Source organism: Strongylocentrotus purpuratus, unplaced genomic scaffold (genome assembly GCF_000002235.5).
Source record: "Strongylocentrotus purpuratus isolate Spur 01 unplaced genomic scaffold, Spur_5.0 spur5_scaffold_15, whole genome shotgun sequence".
NCBI lineage: Eukaryota > Metazoa > Echinodermata > Echinoidea > Camarodonta > Strongylocentrotidae > Strongylocentrotus > Strongylocentrotus purpuratus.
In genome coordinates this window covers 12,014,589-12,034,452 of record NW_022145600.1, presented here as the reverse complement: position 1 = coordinate 12,034,452, position 19,864 = coordinate 12,014,589, and the positions used below count along the sequence as shown (strand labels likewise).

The 19,864-nt window shown below is 37.7% G+C and overlaps 1 protein-coding gene across 1 annotated transcript in view; it reads right to left on the bottom strand.

Moving 5' to 3' along the window:
* LOC105440798 overlaps window positions 1-15,204 on the bottom strand; it is a 30,459-nt gene extending 15,255 nt beyond the window's left edge. The window contains exons 1-8 of the mRNA XM_030985949.1: window positions 14,551-15,204; window positions 13,313-13,473; window positions 12,629-12,894; window positions 5,626-7,199; window positions 4,265-4,420; window positions 2,851-3,024; window positions 1,753-1,926; window positions 539-727 (exon numbers count right to left, since the gene is read on the bottom strand). Of these exons, the coding sequence (XP_030841809.1) occupies window positions 539-727; window positions 1,753-1,926; window positions 2,851-3,024; window positions 4,265-4,420; window positions 5,626-7,199; window positions 12,629-12,894; window positions 13,313-13,473; window positions 14,551-15,204 (3,348 nt within the window). The remainder of the gene's footprint in view (window positions 1-538; window positions 728-1,752; window positions 1,927-2,850; window positions 3,025-4,264; window positions 4,421-5,625; window positions 7,200-12,628; window positions 12,895-13,312; window positions 13,474-14,550) is intronic.
* Window positions 15,205-19,864: the final 4,660 nt, after the last annotated feature.

Genomic DNA, 19,864 nt, shown 5'->3' with positions numbered 1-19,864 from the left:
TTTTTTTGGTGACAACTTGAACACCCTGATTATGTGTAGTGGCGGTTCGAAGATTCTCAGAAAGGAGGAAATATCGGACATATGATTTGGTAATCTCGCTATCTCTCTCGCATTTGCACGACAGACTGAGTGAGGGGGGGGGGGGTCAAATCCTCGATGTGAAGGGTCCCAATTTTACAGTTGCCATCATCAATCATTTAAACAAATAAAAAAGGATTATTCTTACATTTAATTGAAATAGTAATGTGTAAATCTGATTTTACGTAGCTTTATATTGCCACATAGGAATGAAGAATATAGTATATATTATGCACTGTCATTTTTTATACCTTTTTTCTGTAGGAAGCGCATTTCCACTTACGCTCCTTTTCCCCTACTTCATAGAACGTTAGCTTTTCCCATTAACGGTGTACTAATTTGGACAGTATCATCATCCCATTTCGTGTACTGAGTACTGAGAAATGAGTACACGTCAGTATAGAACGCGTAGTGATTTGTTTAGATTGTAAAATATATGGACTAATCAAAGTTATCAAACCTTTGCAGATGACGCCATCGACGAAAATGTTGAGTAGAAGGCATCGTGAAGTTTGTAATTATCCCAGCTCTGTTGCCCACATAGTGTAAGGTTCTTCAGATGAGGCATCTTGCAGATGAACTCAGCAAGACCGCGAGATGCAAAGGGACGTTCACTGAGATCATCGAGCTGGATGGCAAGAGTCTCAATCTGTTATGGTAGTAATGTCATGTTGACTGAATAATTAATAACAACTAAAAGTATATTCAAGATGAAACAATTTGCTTAAAAATTGTATTGATATCGTTGCCACAATGAAAACGTCTTAACCTATCCACCTTTATTTTGTAATGATAAAGGTCTACAAGTCTCGACACCTGAAATAAGCTCTAATTTCGTTAGTTTCTGTATTTATTTGAGATTGAACATGGTGTTCATACATTGCTGCTTTGTTCAGGTGTTCGAATTAGGACTGTGGCATAACTAACATCAAATAGGGGACATCAGAATATGTTCAGAAGTATAATGTGACATTACGGGAAAATGGGACATCATAAATATTCTCTAAATCACATTCGACATGGTGAAGGAGTTACATCATGATCTAATATCTTACAGAAAAAATATATAATAAAACTAGAAGGTGGCAGAAAGGTCGCTTTCTATAAACCAGAGACAGCTTTAACACCCTGATTATGTCGACGATATTGTAAAGTGGCGGCTCAAAGGTTTTCAGAAAGGAGGGGATTTACCGGACATATGATTTGGTGATCTCGCTATCTCTTCTGCATTTGCACGACACACCAAGTGAGAGGGGGGGGGGGGGGATATTCAAATACTAGATGTCAAGGGTATCAATTTTTGCAGTTGTCATCGTAATTCAATTAAAACAAAAAACAATTTAATATTCTTACATTTAATTTAAATAGTACTTTGTATATATAATTGCCGGTACGTTGCTTTGTATTGCCACGTAGGAATGACAAATATTGTATATTTTACTTACCATCAATTTTGCTAATATTTTTCTGTAGGGAGCTCATATCCACTTACGCTCATTTGCCCCTATTTCATTAAACTTTAACTTTTCCTAGCTGCTTTCTCTCAAGGGTGGTCTAATTTGGAGAGTAACATCATCCCATTTCGTGTACTATAGACATTAGTACACGTCAGTATAACAAAACGCCTGGTGATTTGCTTGGATGATAAAATAATATACATGCTCTAATCAATACCTTTGCAGATGCCGCCATTGACGAAGATGTTGAGTAGAAGTCATCGTGCATGCGGCCTCCACAACGGAATGTCAGTTTCTTCAGATAAGGCATCTTGCAGAAGAACTGAGCGAGATCACGTGATGCAGCGGGACGTTCACTGAGATCATCAAGCTGGATGTCAAGAGTCTCAATCTTTTAGGATAGTAGCATGTGTTGAATGATTACTTAACAATAACCAAGTCAAAGTATATTTAAGAAGAAACTATTTGCTTAAAAATTATATTAATATCGTTGTCACGATGAAAACATCAACACATCCATCCTTTATTTTGTAACAATGTACAAGTCTTATCACCTGAAATTTGCACCAATTTTGATAGTTCGTGTATTATTTTGAGATTGAAAATGGTGTTCATACATTACTGCTATGTCAAGGTGAAGATTTCTTTGTATAGAATGATCCAATTAGAATATGTTCAGAAGTATAATGTGACAGTACGGATGAAATGAGACATCGTGAATATTCTCTAGTTCACAATTGACCTGCATGAAGGAGTTAAATCATGATCTAAAGTCTTACAGAAAAAATATAATAAAACAAGATTGCAAAACAGTCGTTTTTCTTTAAGAGAAAACATTGATTTTGTTCCGGGGACAACTTGATTGCTTTGATTATTGTTTGTGACGACACTTGATAGTGGCGGCTCAAAGATTGTCAGAATGGAAGGGTTTTTAGGACACGACAGACTGAGTGAGGAAGGGGAGGGGTGGAGGTATTCACATACTGGATGTCAGGTGTCTTAATTTTACAGTTGCCATCATCATTCATTTTAAAAAGTAGCTTTGAATGCCACCTATGAATGAACAATATGGAATATATTATCTACTGTCAACTGTTATAAGATTTTTTTTTCGGTAGGTAGCGCATTCCGACTTACGCTCATTTGCCCCCTACTTTATAAATCTCTAGCTTTTCCTCACTGCTTCATGTTAACAGTGTACTAATTTTGACAGTAACATCATCCCGTTTCGTGTACTTTAGAAATGAGTAGACATCATTATAACAAAACGCGTAGGGATTTACTTATATTATAAAATATATTCTCTAATCACTACCTTTGCAGATGACGCTTCTGACGATAATGTTGAGTAGAAGGCATCGTGCATGCGGCCTATATAACGGAGTGTCAGTTTCTTCAGATGAGGCATCTTGCAGATGAACTGAGCGAGATCACGTGATGCAGCGGGACGTTCTTTGAGATCATCAAGCTGGGTGTGAAGAGTCTCCATCTGTTATGATAGTAAAAATTTTATTGAATGATTGATTTGAGTTGAATTATAATTTATTAACAACATAACAAAATGTTACAAATGTATTCAAGTGGGTAACAAAATAACAACAATTAAACAATGTCGCATACATATCCCTACATGAGTTACAAAGAAAAAGAAAATATCAATAGTTGAACCATAATGTACAAAATTAATCATAATTCCATGTCATATCAAACCTGTGAATTAGCCACTTAAAGAAAGAGCGCCGGCAAGTTATTATTTTCTTTCAAGATGCCTCCAAAGGACACCACAAAAGTGTCGCCACCCCCTATACCCGCGTGCTGTCACTAAAGAATGTAAACCATATATATCGCCCTTCGTACGATATCATTTCTTAATATTATATTAATGATCCTAAGAGTTAAATTCTGAGATTCTTACGAAATGATGATCTTGTTTATTCTCTTATATTGATGGGCAAATTATTCCACAGCTTTGCTCCAATGAAAGAAATTGAAAGAGTCCCAGGTGTCGTACTACATTTAGGTAATCGTAGCATTAGATGTTCTCTCACTTTTGTGATAAATGTCCTTTCTGCAGGTCATATACAAATGTTGATACTGAATGCTCGAACAGATTGTGCACATCTAATACAAATAGGGACATGTTGTCATACACATGGCCATTTTCTGTGCCAATAGTATGCAATTTAAATTATTTTTATAGCAAATTTCCCAAACTTCAATACCATAAAGTATGTGTGGCTGAATAAAGGATTTATACAAGAGCATGATAATGTGCTTATTAGGCACATAGTGTCTCAACTTACACAGCAGTCCAATTTTCCTCCGTATACACTGAATTTCCTCCTTCCACATCAAGGTTTCATCAATTTGAATTCCTACGAAAGATGCTACTCTGATTCTGATTGTTAATATACCCCTAATAAGCGAGTTCGTAATTAGCCACTGCATGGAGTCGTATGATGTCAAAATGTCATAGGTCAAATGAACGTCTCCAATGCTTATTCGCCCGTCCACTCGCACGCTTTGCGCAGGGGCGTCGCTAGACCTTTTATAGTGGGAGGGGGGGGGGGGGGGTGAAGAGGATAAGCGATACAAATAATCATATGACCGGTTGCCTGTGGGGGAAAGTGTGTATATATGAGTGAAGCAGTTGCCTCGTGATGGTCCTTCATGATAGTAAGGCTTAAAACATCAGAAATCAGAAATTAGAAATCAGAAATTATTCTGACCTTGGAATCGACAGCTTTATTCGCAAGCACCGAGTAGAAGACGTCATGTATAACATGAACGATCGCCACAAATCTCAGTGATCGTGATGAGCATATGAATTCAGCCAGATCCTCTGAAACCGTCCGTCCACGTGAACCCCTAATAATCAGGTCATCCTACAAGGTACATGTACACAAACAATATTTTAAGGCAAGAAACATAAAAGCATGGAAATAATTGAAATATGAATGTCTAAGCTAAATATGTACACCCCAAATCCCCCTATGTCGGCTATCTTGTGTATATCTTATCTTTATAATGATGTGAAGCTTAAAGTATTCAAAACGACTGGGTCTTGCGTCTATAGCTGCATATACACACAGTTAAGTTGCACACATCGCCGCCTTCTTTTTTGTATACTATTCGGGAAAAGAAGAAGAAAAAAAGGCCGTACATTTTTTATAAAAAGCTTCTAAAGCTATTCAAGCTGAACACATGTACATTTCCACAGGTGGTTTGTGAATTTTGAAACTTGCTCAGCAAGTGGACTAAAATGATTTGTTAAGTCATACATTGCATTAGTATACTCAAATAGCGCAATATAATTATGTGAATAAATATACCTTGACCAGCTATATTTAGCATGGCGGCCGTCTTCGAAAATAAAGCAAACAAAAATGAAAAATAGTAAATAGTAATGCCCTGCCCCTCCTTTTATGAAAAAGTCCAGACGAAAAACTCGTTATTTCTGTTATTTGGCGTAATGGATACGGATTTTGTTTCCATTTTTCCGTGTGTGTCTTTATTATACTGGTTTGAACAGTATGAACGCACAAATCCTATTGGGATTCGTGAGATTAAAAATGTTGCATTATTACACAAGGATTCATTTCAAATACATGTGCATTGTACATGTACATGCAACACGGGTTGTGCTGCAATGACAATACATTACAATTACCAAATAAAAGTCCTAATACTCATTAACTATTGTAAATATTAATAGTAAATGTTGTTCGTGTACATTGCAGTTTTCAGATTATAAATGATGATCAGAGTTTTACCCATGCAAGATCCAAAGAAGTGGTTTTAAACATGCTTCATGATTAAACAAAATGGATTATATCAAGCTTCTTTTTAACATTTGGGTGAAGAGAAGTTGGTACAGGAATCAGGATGCATTACGTTATTAGCGCATGTCGGGATTCAAAGCATCGTTTGTATACAAGGTTTATGTAGACAGTCAATTAGTGTTAAAATCAAACGATGTCATCCTAAGTCTTATATAATAAAATTTAAATCAAATAGAAACTTTATCACTCAAAGAGAGCATACAACTATGCAATTTATACGTTGCTACAATTCGGCGTTACATCCTTACCGGTTCACGGTGATTCATCACGAAAATATGCCCTGATACTGTGTGTACCTGCATCTTTCCAGTGATCTCCAGTGTCTTACCGGGATAACGGTAGAGATGATCCGCCACTGATTTGGCTACTGATTGGTCTTGGCTCTCAAATGCTACATCAACGATGAAGTTTTCAGTAGGGCGATGCTCGCTCTTCGACCTTATGAGAAGAGATACAATATCCAAGCCGATCTCCTTCTGCTGGGCCGCGGTGAAATACAGTAGGTACCGGTATTCCTCTGCTTTCGGTATGATATTCGCTATCAACTTGTCATACTCATTACGGTTCGAGTTGTAGAAAGATGCAAGATACATTCCAGATAGATACTCCTGGAATAGTTTATGGGGAAACTGCACAGCTAAGCCTGCAGAGTGGGAATGATGTCTTCTGTCTCTCCTCGAAGGAATATGCTTTTCTTTAGTAAGTACTCCAACTTTACAACCTGTATCCACAGATCCCGGGCAGCTCTGAAACTCTTCTTCACTGAACACCAACCGTCTCTTGAGAAGACCCTGGAAGGCAACACAACCAATGTAAATCTCATGATTAAGAATTTCCGAGCGGTTTTCATCCAATTTTTCATCAGCATCTGCTGAGGGCACAGTGAGCTTGGAGAGGTAATGATCAACCAAAAATCGAACCATCTCATCAAATAGCTGGGAGAATGTTTGCAGCTTGGACATTGCCTCTCGGCGCTCTCCATCAAACTCTTTCCACATGATACACAGCATGGCTGTGTATATGGGGTAGGGAGCCATGTTCTCTCTTATCACAGCGTTATTTGATATGAATCGGCTCAGATCTTCAGAGGAAGCTTTGTCTGGATGAAAGAACTTGGTGATGTAAGAAGAGAGGTTTTCAGGAGAGAAACCTTCTATGGCAATGAAAGCAAACACCTTCCTGAGATAGGCATTCTTCCTAATCTCATCTGATCTCCATTGCCGTGATGTGATAAGTACTGTGCCTGATTTGAACAGCCGATTGTGAGTGATTAGGGCAATTTGCTGAGTGCTGTTAAGATCGACAGCAAACTCATCTAGGCCGTCCAGGACAAGAAAGACGTGATCTGGATTTGAGAGGATGTACTTGTCTAGCTGCTTGGCTGTGACCGGATTGTTGTCAGAAAGATATGACTTCACTACCTCTCCAACAGTCTTGTCCTTTGCCTCGCGAAGGAGGACGACAAGGACAAGTTTGAAATCTTTGTAGCCTTTTCCGTGGATCCAATCCCAAGCGATCTTGGCGCAAAAAGTGGTCTTCCCCACACCACCTTCACCTTCCACCAACAAACGTTTAGGATAGATTCCGTTGACTTTGGTCCCGAGGAGGTCGTCGTATAGTAGCGCTGTCTTGCGCTTGGTACCTTTGTCTTCTTCCATTAACGTTAGATTGGTGTAGATGCGTTCAAATGCAAGTAAGAGTTCGCTGTTCAGTGGATCGGCTTGAATTTGACATAGAAGAAGTGCCAAATAGCGTTTGACATCTTCAGCAACCCGATCGATTTCCTCCTCTGTCATTGACGGTATGTGATCACCAACCTGACCTGTGATGAAATGGGGGAAGAATGTTGACTCTTAATTGATACTGGTATTTAAAAGTAAAACAACAGCAACAACAGCAACAAGAACAAAACACATGAATCACAGAAATGCATATCAATTGACGTTCAACTTACTTTCCAAATCTCAATTTGAATTTGCAAGCGGATCGTGACCAGGGGCTGAGAAATCAATGATTTCCTTGAAATGGGCTCCCACATTGAGTAATGGATTGACATTGTACCCCGATGTCACTGCCCTAGGGAAGGGTTACTCGGGTCGATGCTCGAATGTCAACCTATTCGGTCAAAAATTGGGGTTCGGGGTCATATTGTATTAACCAAATTACGTAAATGTTATATAGAACGTACATGATCGTCCATTTCATATCTAAACAATGTTAAAACTGACTTATGCGTATAATTATGTTCTATTTCCGTGTTTTGTAGACGAAGATTCCTCCTTAATACCTGTTAATCCATATAGGCAAAACCAAGGCATTTGGTCTTATATGTTACCGCTTATCGGAGTTGAGAACGAATGTGCAATTTCAATACATTTGTGGTCTGATCCAATTTCTTGTAAGGCTATTAAATTACATGAATGCTTGCAGTAAAATTATATTTGGGCCACTGGCGCGTGGAAGAAATCCCCTTGTAATTGCCACCCCTTCCCTTCTCTCTCTTTCCATCTATCTTATTCTCTCCCTCTCTCTCTCTCTCCCTCTCCATCTCCCCCTCTCTCCCTTTCAATGCAGTATCTACCATTATTTATGGCCCCTATTTAATAATAAACTTTAAATATTACAATGTAACTCCTTGCCTTCAATCACAGCGATTTTGTTTCTCTGTCATTCCCAAGATCGATCCTCGAAAAGCGCGGAATTATAGTTCTCTGATTGCACGGGAAGGCGACACAGCTTGCTGCACGCCGCCTTTACCCATTGCATAATGTTGTTGTAGTCGTTCAGTGTTATTTGGCAATCAGTCAGTTTTGTATTATTATCACCAACCAAATTCTTGTTTCTTAATAGAAACTTTAATAGTTATGTTACTACGCCAGGTTAAGCCACACCAAACTAGTTCTCACTACGTATGGGAACCGTCCTAGAAAATCGTAAAACGGGTTGTGGTTGGAGAACTCGGAGTAGAAGTTTGTCATTTCCAGGCAGTTCAAGCCAGTCCGTAGTCAGTCTATACCCGTCAAAAACTAGTTCTATCTGGTTCCCAATACGACCAAACCCATTCTAACAAGTTAAGAGGGAGTTCAGCTCGTCCTCATCCCGTTCTTAGTGCGATCGAACGCGCTCCTAGAGCGTGTGGAATCACGTCCTGGCTCAAGGGTTATAAAACCCCAGCGCGTTCTTGCCATTCCTTATTCCCGTTCAACTTCAACGATTCAGGCTGTGCAAATCAAGACATTCAAGTGAAGCCCCCATCACACCACTAGTTTTCACTACGTTCTCTAAAATGTTCCCAAACTTGCTCAAACTGCATGTGTGCGAACGGAGTGATCGTAGAAGCAACTGTTTACGGTCTGTTATAGAACTCTACCCATAGGAAAGAAATGAGCCTGCCGCATACTCCTGCGGCAGACTTGCCGCAGATCTGCAGCAGACCTGCCGCAGACAGTCATCTTTTTCACATGCAAATTAGTTTTGCCGCAGACTTGCCGCAGACTTGCCGCATACTCTTTCAGTATGATGAAGAGTCTGTGGCAGGTCTGCCGCAGACTTGCCGCAGACTCTTCATCATACTGAAAGAGTATGCGGCAATATCGATATTACCAATTAGGTAATTTTTTTATGGTCAGTTTTTATTCTTTTCTCTCTTGAAACAAATTATAATCATAGTACAAATTACAATCATCATATGTAACTCTCACTGCAAATGTGATGACATTATAAATCAGTATAAATTTTTGTCTTACAAACGGCTTCATAGTTAGTTCCTATACATCATATTTGAAACAAAAATTCACATTTTCAAAGAAAACATATGCAGTTGTATAATCCAAAAATTTTGTTTTAACAATGTAGCAACTTATACTTCTTTTTATACTGTTGTCCTGAGAGAAAAGTTTTCTCTTTTTGTTAACCCTACCCTACCCGACCTCTCCCTTATCCCCCTCCCCCCCCCCCCTCTTAACCGGTGGACGACTGGCTCTGGGTTCCAATTGTTTGTCTAATACTCAGGTTTTCCTATTTAGAAAAATGAATAGTGAGAGTTCCCCAATACATATCGATATTACCAATTAGGTATATTATTGATATTACCAATTAGGTATATTCTATTCTCAATTGTATTAACTCCATCACATAGATCATTTGAAGTGTATTCAAGACTAACATTTAAAGTAACACAGGCTCGTACACTCATCTATATACTAAATATGTATATTGTTTCTTGGTTAGTAATCATATAATCAATATCAATCTATCAATCTATTGCTAAAACGTGAATGTAATTGTAACATGATCAGACAAAATAATCTATTGGTTAATAATGGCAAAAGGAAAAAATAAATCACAAAAATGATGTGCATTGTCTTAATTTGCTTAACAAATCATGATAAATGTATTTTTCTGTCACACGTGTAAAGTAATAATGAATATGCATGAGATGATTGGTTTCAATTGGTTTCAATTGGCCCTATTAGACTTTAATGGGATTTCAATTGGACCAATCTGCCCCATTAGACTTTAAAAGGTTTTCAATTGAAGTCCATCGTCAGGCCAATGGGGTCCCATTAAAGTCTAATGGGGCATAGGCCAATGGGGCCAATGGGCCCAATTGGTCCAATAGGGACAATCTGGACCAATTGAAACCATGAAGTCCTATTAAAGTCCCATTGAAACCTGTTAAAACCTATTGAGACCAATTGAAACCAATTGAAAATTCAATTGGTGTTCAATTAGTTTCAATTGGATTTTCGTCTTGGGTAGTTACAACAAAAAAGTGAGTTAGTGGGGCTGAAGATAAGATCACATATGGCACAACAAAAAAGTTTGAAACAGTCCGTTAATTCCTCAGTCTCCTCTTATGTAATAAATTCCTCTTATGGTAAAAGTTGAACTTGAAGCAAATTGTTTGGTTTGACAGAAGCTAAAAAGACAATTAACAGTGCTAATTAACACAGGAATTTACAAGATCATGGGCTCAGCCTTCAACCTCATATGGGACTGCATGTCCTACAAAATGGCCGCCTATAGCCTTGCTTCAGACTGTATAATTTCCCACATTTCTGTGGCAGACCTGCCGCAGACGGTTCTTGTGGCGTACTGGTATGCGGCAAGTCTGGAGCAAAGTTTCGCCCTGCCGCAGACCGTTCCTGTGGCATACTAGTATGCAGCAAGTCTGGAGCAAAGTTTCATCCTACCGCAGATCTGCCGCAGACTGTTCCTGTGGCATACTAGTATGCGGCAAGTCTGGAGCAAAGTTTCATCCTGCCGCAGATCTGCCGCAGACTGTTCCTGTGGCGTACTGGTATGCGGCAAGTCTGCAGCAAAATTTCATCCTGCCGCAGATCTGCCGCAGACTGTTCCTGTGGCATACTGGTATGCGGCAAGTCTGCAGCAAAATTTCCTTCTGCCGCATACTTCGGCATACTCTTTGCCGCAGACTAAAAGTCTGCAGCAGATCTGCGGCAGGTCTGCGGCATACTTTTCACTTTCCTATGGGTATGGACGGGCTCGGACTGGCTTGGACCGGAAGGGTGCTCTCAAACTTTGAGTCTGTTCAAAATTGTCCCCGTCCTGCAATTAGACGGATTGACAACGTACTTTAAACGAGATTGACGTACTACGAACGGAATTGCCGTTCTTCGGTCCCATTATGAACGTGTTACGAAAGTGTAACGAACTAGTTAGCTTGGTTTGGACGTATTGGGAACGAGGTAGAACTAGTTAAGAAGTAGTTTAAACTGATTAAAGAAGGACTTAGACTACTTGGAAATGGCAAATTTACCCGATCTGAACTTGATATGAACTGACTATGGACGGGGTACAGACGAGATGGACATATTGAGGACAGTTTATGAACGATCTAGGATCGTATCATAGACATTATTTACACAATCTACCCCGACCATTACCCTTTTAAAAATATTTTCTAGGACGATTCCGGAACGTAGTGAGAACTAGTTCGGTTTGATGGAGGATTAGCTGCTGCTAATTAATGCTCGGCCACAGCTGAGGGACCACCCGGTGATTTCATGATCAGAGTTCGGCGTGAGTGAACACCCACCCTTGACTGTTGTTGACGAGGACCACGGCGGTTCAGATACAGATGGAATGAATCGGATGTGTATTTTCTTTATATTATTGTGTGTTCAGTGATACAAGCTTCTATAGAAACACAGAATAAAAAGTTATTCATCTATATTACCTGATTGAACAGTGTGCTTTGTTACATTTTAATACTTGTAATGTAATCCCAGGTTTCCGTGACAGAGGCAATGCAATAAATCCATCGCATCAGAAGATCTGCAGTTTCCACCTGCTTAACCAAATGGCGGAGTTGCCCGCATTCTTCGCATGTCAGGCGATAAGCGTTTGTTGGACGACATGTCCACAAACTAACCACCAAGGCTGGCTCAGCTGAGCTGCTATATAATATAGACCAGTCTTCGGAACCCCGGTTCTCCTGGCTGCTGGTGGAGTGGTGGTTGCTGCATTGCAACTGTAGTAGTAGACTCTGATCTGCTCTGCTGTCTTAGTGCTGCTCCCTGCCGTGACACTTAAATAGAAAGATGACTACTTCCGCACACTGGCCTTTTATACTTCATTTGAATATTAAATTCCTTTGAATTTTATTTGTGCGGTCTCACTGCCTAGCACCTGGAAATCTACTAACCATCTGTAGACTTTACAAAAAATGCTATGTAACAGATTTTTCAATAATCTAAACTACTGAACCACGATCTCCCCTAGTACTATACGCCCAAGATGTTATGATCCCCAAATTGCTATGCCTTGCGAACCATCGATCCTATACGGATTCGTGGATAGGACGGGAGCGATCGCGATCGGGAAAAAGATTTTAAAAAAAGTCAAGTAAAGACTTTGGATGTGTGTCGACTTCCCGTGCAATCAGAGGAATATACCGCGCGTTACGAGAATAGACCATGGGATCGACGTGCCAGAGCACCCAAGCCGCCGTGATTTAAGGCTACTCATTAGTTTGCTGCATTGTTTTAATGGAATACGTAAGTTTACCTATAAATTTATCACATAATGCCAAAGTCATTATTAAGTATGCACCGCCTTTTAAAAATAGAACTTTGTTGAAAGTTACAGTTAAATATTCAACTTTATTGATAGGGTGTGCTCACTTTTGTTGGATACTGCATATATAGGCCTGACATGTTCGATGGGGATGTGTGTGTGTGTGTGTGTGTGTGTGTGTGTGTGATATGTATGTGTGTAATACTTTACCTCTCCGTACACTATCAGCAAGTTGAACCAGCTCAATGCTCTCTAACTTGTTGACTAGTATATCCCTCGCCTCACTTTCTTGTACTGTCTTCCGCCATTCGTAAAGCATCTGATAGGTAGCTCCCATGGAGTTGCCAGGCTTGTCTTTCTCAAACCGACTTAGTTGAGCCTCAGTGGATCCTAAAGCTAGTCCGACCTTCCTGAAATCTGAGGGATCCATACCGTCGGCAAGGAGATAGAGCTCGAGCTCGGTAAGAATTCCAGGGCTAAATTATAGGCAAAAGAAAAATGATTAAATTCATATAGCGAATTCACGGTTTTCTGTTTTATGATAATTATTCACATTACCTATAATGCTGCCACTCCAACAACACTACAAAATATTAAAATATATTTGGTCCTGTTAAAAATTATGAGAATATGCAAAATGTCTACACATTATGATTTTATTCATCGATGGCAACGATTAATGTTTACCAGCAAATTCAATTTCTGTTATTTTACGTAAATGCAAACCTGAAGCTGGGCTTAAACTTTGTTCAGAAACGGGATTAACAAATGAAATCATTCTGAGTTATAATTGAATTATCGTTCGGTAAACGTGATTTTAGATCCAGAGTCAGGTTTAGAAGAATATAGAATGATGGATTTCAATCGTCATTAGTCACTCTTCATGCTGCTTACTTATCATTCGGACCAGGGTTTCTTTCTACGTCACCGGACCTCAATAGGAGTATGTTGCTCATGTCTGGACAGCCATTCCCTTTGATTGCATCTGCTTCACCGCTGTTTATCCCTGATCCGAGGAGAGGACAGGTCGGTGATCCATGATATTCCGTTACTTTCTGGAGGACAATTACGGACGGAAGAAAGTTTTGAAAAGTATGATCAGACATTCTATGTTAAGAATACCAGTATATAGAATCACGAATGAATAATTTTTTTATCTAAGAGTAAAGGGCATTTTTACTATTGATTACAGTGTAATGGACGTCAAAACTATAATCTCCACAGCAATCTAGATCGTTCTCATTTATAACTCTTTTAAAAAAAGAGTCCTTCTTACAAACATGACAAAAAGAAATATCATATACAGTGCGTCTCACACAAAAAAAGCATGAAACCCTCCAAAAAATGATTATTGTGAACAAACTATGAGCTGTATGCTTTCAAAAGATACAATGATTATATTAATCCATACACGCTCCACTGAGCAAAAGTTTTTGACAGTTTCGTGTCAAAATCCAATAGTGCAAGATTTGGCTAAAGCCTTAAAAATGTTAGGATCACATGACCTGAGAGAAACAAAAACTTTTAAAATCTAATACGAAGATTGATTTAACATGTTTCTTTGGTAATGAGGACAAGAGTTATGCTATTATAACAACAAAAATGGACAGTGGAGATAATGTCGATGTTGAGGGTAAATAGGGTATATATTTATTGTACTAAAATGGGTCATAATGTGTCATTTTTCTCTCAGGAAGTGCACCCTTTTCAACCACAAAAGACTAACTATTCATTTCTCAAGGGCTATTTTGTTTTGTTTTGGGGGAATATCTTGGGGTATGCGGCCCTGTCTTTGTTTCTTTTACATTACATTACCCTAATCCTCTTTTCACACTTCACGACATGTTCGCATGCGATATTAACGTTTCCACGGCTTACAAAAATCCGGCAAAAATGGATTCAAAACAATGTTCCAGTGAAGATTAATGCGATCATTGTATTATTTGAAAACCTATTACTTTATGGAAAGCAAAGAAGTATAATTATACAGCTCACAGTTTGTTGAATATAACCAATTGAATTCTTTATCGTTTTTCTTTATTTTCAGAGACGCACTGTAAAGTTTTCTGTTTGTTTGTTGTTCTATGTGAGAGGGGTGGTTCTCGGAAATACGTAAAAAATAGCAATCATACCTTGATAGATGGTCTTTTTTGCTTTGTATTTCTCGTTTGATCTTGCCTGGGTGTAGGCGATAAGCCCAATGATTGGTCCTCTATCCTCGACGGTGCAGAGTTTGATGTCTCCTCCTTGTGTAGTTTGATACGAGCTGGCTCACCAGGAACGACTGCAGGTACATGTGAGTACGACTCTGATGTGCCAACTTCGGGTTGGTCTGTTTTACTTATTTGAGAAGATTTGGTGGGGTATTCAGGTGACATGAGATTAATGGCTATGTTTTTATCGTCCACTGTGTCTTCCGTACATGGTCGGGGATCTGGGTTCTGAACGTCAGTGGTATCATGGAGAGGGTTGGTCTCATTTGCTGTTGGATAACTACTGTTTTCAGCGCACGAAGACTCAGAGTGAGAGACCTCGTTAGGTCCGGGGCTTTTAACATCACATGAGGACCCACTCTCCTTGACAACATCACACTCTGGACCGTCAAATTGTGACCGACTCTGAGGAGTGTTACATTCTGAGTTGTTTTCTTCGGGTGACTGTACATTCTTGGCTCTTTTGATCAAGTTGAAAAGTTTGCTCGAAAAGTAGTTGTAGTCATATTCTTTCTTCCGCCGACGTATAAACGTGCCAATCCTGACACGCCACTCACCGAGAGACACAGGCATGGTGACATCCAGATGCTGTGTGACAAATTAAATAAAGAAAACAATTACTAATAGTAGAACTGATTTTAAAGTTATTTTATCACAAACAAAATGAAAATTTACCTGTAACAGTTTCAATGTTTAAAGTTCAGACATCTTCCTCAGACGCGCATTGGCAGACCGAAGTAAGCCGCCTACTTCTCTTTATTTGGTAACAAAATTGTGGTCATGATGTAACTGATTAATAAGATAACAATGATTAATGACGTCATCACCAAAGGTCTCTCATTACCTACATGTGTATGTAATAAGGGACAGTTACAAATCAAGAATTTTAAATACAATTTGAATGAAAATGGGATTGTAATAGTTAGTTCAACAACAAAAAAGAGATACATGCAGTCAATGAACTTTTAATTTTAAAACAATGTGGCCCCAAATATATCTGTACATGTTATTTTACAATGCCATTGATTTCATCAATTTGCTTTCTTTTCTTCTTCTGTCTCTTCTTCTTCCACTTCTTTGTCGTCTTCCTCTTCTTCTTCTTTCTTCCCTTATTCACCTTCTCCTATTTATCATTATTATATGGTTTTCTTTACTCTTTATTCTATTTTTCTCAAATTCACTCTCCTTGTACGCCTCTAGAATCTCATACTATACTCCTCCGTTTTCGCCTCCTATAATACCTTTTAAATTCCGACCTACTATATTGTGTTACTCAGTTCGGGAGCCTATTCACATACAATCTATGCTTTTTTTTTAGGCTCCCCACATTTTACATTGCTTTTTTTGCTTTGCCTGTATTATCTATATATTTCGAAATTTCGTACTTATTTTCCGTACATTATACTTGATTTGAATTCCCCCCCCCCCCTTTTTTTGGGGGGGGGGGTGTGAAATCTACTCTTATACGCCTGTAAAAAAAAAAAAATAAAAAAAAATAAAAAAAAAAATGTTTTTTAATATAAAATGTAAAATAAATAAACTTCAATTAACCAACCAGCATCGGGTCATTGACTGTCCTCTGCATACTCGACATTCACAACAAACGACCCCCATCTTGGACTTGATATCCCCCATTGCCTACACATATTTATGATCAGACACCATTCATAATGTGCATTGCAATACCCAGATACAACACACAATGGCCATAAGCTTTCTGTGACGGTCGGCACACTTCATAAACTTCCTTTTAAAACTACTTTTTAAGAGCCACCCCTTAATATCTGCATACACCACAACATTCAGTGAAAATTGTGTTTTTATATTAATAATAATAATAATAAATCACATTTATAACGCGCCTAATACATTTTTTCTAGGCGCAGTGGTGCTGTTGTCCCAGCAGCCATTAAGTGAAGCAATATCCTTACACGAAATAAAGCCGGGACGACAGCACCACAAGTACACAATATTATTCAGTACACCATTATACAGTATGCTATGTTACATTACAAAATCAAAATTACCCAGATTAATCCTGGTGTTAAAACAAACAAACTAGTAATAAATTGATGATGTCTCTATCAAAAGTGAGGAAATAGTAAGCAAAATAAGGCAGAGCTTGAAGAGGGTCAGCCTGTTAGGCGATCACACTCTTTAATTCATTAGAGCAAAATTTTACGATCAAAATTGGTTATCTTCGTCAATTTTGCCAATTTTCTCGGAGAAAGAACGCATCGTAGTCTTCGAAATGAATTGGATATATGCAGTAGTGTTGTTAAAGGCAACAAATGGCGCTATAGCAATATTGGAGCCAACGCGGACAGACAGTGATGGGTTCAAGCTTGGTGGTCTCCAACATGCACTAACATACACACACACACACACTTTTCTTTTGTTAATGTATTATTCCTGCAAATCAGCAGATCAAAAAACGTCAATAACAATTTCGTGAACATAATTTTGCATTATATACATGGATGCTTCATTTACAGAAAGGAAATAACATACATAAACAAAATAACGAATATCTGGCAAGAAAAAAAAAACGGAAAAAACCCTCAACCCCCCCATCCTACTAAAAAAGAAGAAGAGAGAAACACCCTTTACCCCCGACACCCCATCCACCCCACCCCAAGGACCTATAATGTAAAACCCTATATAATTAATCATTCATTTATATGTAATGCTTTATGTTTTGAAATACGTTTGTTGGTAATTTTGTTCTCAATTTTATTTGTGTAGTACTATACACACGGACAGACTAAAAACAGCCTTTTTGGCTAAAAGTGTGTTTTTACCGTGTCTAAATAAAATCAACAACAACATTAACCCCTGCATACTCTGCACTTGCTGTTACCTGTCCAGGAAATCTGCTCAAATTCCTTTAGAAATAATTTTTACAAATACATAATTATCAATATTCTAAAATGTTACCAGCTCACGGGAGAAACATAGCGGATATAGGGTTTTTTCTATACTGCCTTACAATTTAAATGTTATTCTAATTTTACTGTTTCCAATTTTTGTAAGTGTAGCCCTTTTTTCCCAATTTTAATTGCTATTTTTTTCTTGATCCTTATAATCCAATAAGAGTTTCTTTATGTTATTAATGGTTGGTAATACACCCTCTTTCGTTAATACAAATAGAATATATTTTACCATAAAATTGATAGTGTTACAATTTTTTTTATTTTATTTGAGTACCTCACAAGCCAACAAATATATATCTCGCCAATTTAAGTTGTTTGTTTTTATCTAAGTCAAAACAATGTACTATAGCTTTCCATATCAATTTCACATTTAAAAAGACAAAAATATATGTGAATATTTTTCCCTTTCCTGTTTACAGTATGATGATGATTTAACTTCAACAAATCTTGCCCCATGTAGTAGGCCTAACTTAAAGGTATAGACCAGTTCTGGTTATGCGATTGCATTGTGAAAGAAACGTTGTGGAATCGATCAGAAAAGGTTGATCATCTAGCATATAAGTATTGGTGTGTACTGCAATGTTCTGGAATCATCAAAATGATAAGAAATTTGGCCCAGTCTTGGTAAAGCTACAGGCACTGTACACAGAAAGTTAATATGGGACTACAGGATATCTATCCAGGCCGGATAAATATGATAATTTACCAAATATATCAATTAGTAGGCGGTTTCCCGGCAAAATTTGTATCATCACGTCGTCCCTATTTTCACGGAAAAGCGTAACGCAGAGTGAATGCGATTTTTATTCACTACCGTCACTTCGTGAAAATAGGGACGACGTATTAGTCAAAACATATTCTTTCACTTGAGTGGTAATAAGAGCTTTCATTTCATATTTTTGAAAGGGGGGGGGGGGTTTCCAAAACTGGTCTATACCTTTAAATTGAAACTCTCTCTCTCGGCCGGCCTCCCTATCATTAATGTTATTCTTGGTCTAAAAAAAACATTCACTCATTTCTTTATCTGTATAATTATAATTATTTTACCAATCCCTTATCTGTAATGATATGACTTTTGCAATTCTTTAATAAACTAATAGACACTTTTCTTGATGGTACGTCCTTAAAGCTTAATATTTTCTCCAAAAGACGTTAGTTTGTATTATAATTTATCATTAAAGTCTACCTCACAAAATCGTACAAACCTAACCCATTCTTCCAACCCCTCGGAATTGAATGATTTATATCAATTATTGTAACAAATCCTCACTTCTCATACCAAGGTTAAAAAAGTATGCAACGGGTTTCAAATATCCATTTTCAATAACATATTTCAACATAATGATCCCTCGTTCTAATAAATCTTTATAAAAAACAACCTAATTACTCTTTCTCCCACTGAAATTAAAGTACATATAGTAACCCCAAAATAATTTCCGTTTTATCCACATTATACGCCGCGTTCTAACAAATATTTGAAAATAAATCATTTTAACTCCACCATAATTATCATTCTGATACATAAATTTTCTTTTTTATACGATTTTTCCCTCCCCATATAAATTCAAATAATATTTTATCCACTTCTTTATATACCCATAAAGGGACAACAAGGAGGGATGAAACCTAATTTGACTTTGTTAATGCATAAGTTTTCAATAAACGTATTTTGCCCAGGATAGTAAAAACCCGTTGTTTCTACTAACCCAGAAGCTTTTTTTTTTTTTTTTTGACCTATTATTTCTTTATAATTCAAATCATCTTTTAATTTAAATTCGACTGAAGAATTAATCCCCTAACATTGGCCAAAATGTATTATAAAATTCCACTGTGAAACATTCATTTCTAGGGGCTTTATACTATTTCATTTCTTTCAAAACCTTAAACATCCATCTTGTCATTTTACCTTCACATAATTCTCTGTTCTGATCACTTAACTTGAAAAGTCATTGAAAAATAAACCATTATTTTGACCTTTATGATTCCTCAAAGTATATAAGTATTCATAAAGTATCTTTACCTCTTTAAAATTTAATTTCTATCCCTAATAATTTCTCCACTTTTCTTATACAATCCACACATCCACACATCCAAACACACACACACACACTCACATCCTCACATATCATTTTCTTAGATATGCAGGCTACATGTAAATTACATGTCAATTTATTTCAGATTTTCATCAGCAATATTCGGTCATAATCTAAACTATTTTAACCCTTGCTGCAAATTGTAAACATTTTCTTAGATATGCAGGCAACATGTAAATTACATGTTAATTTATTTCAAATTTTCAT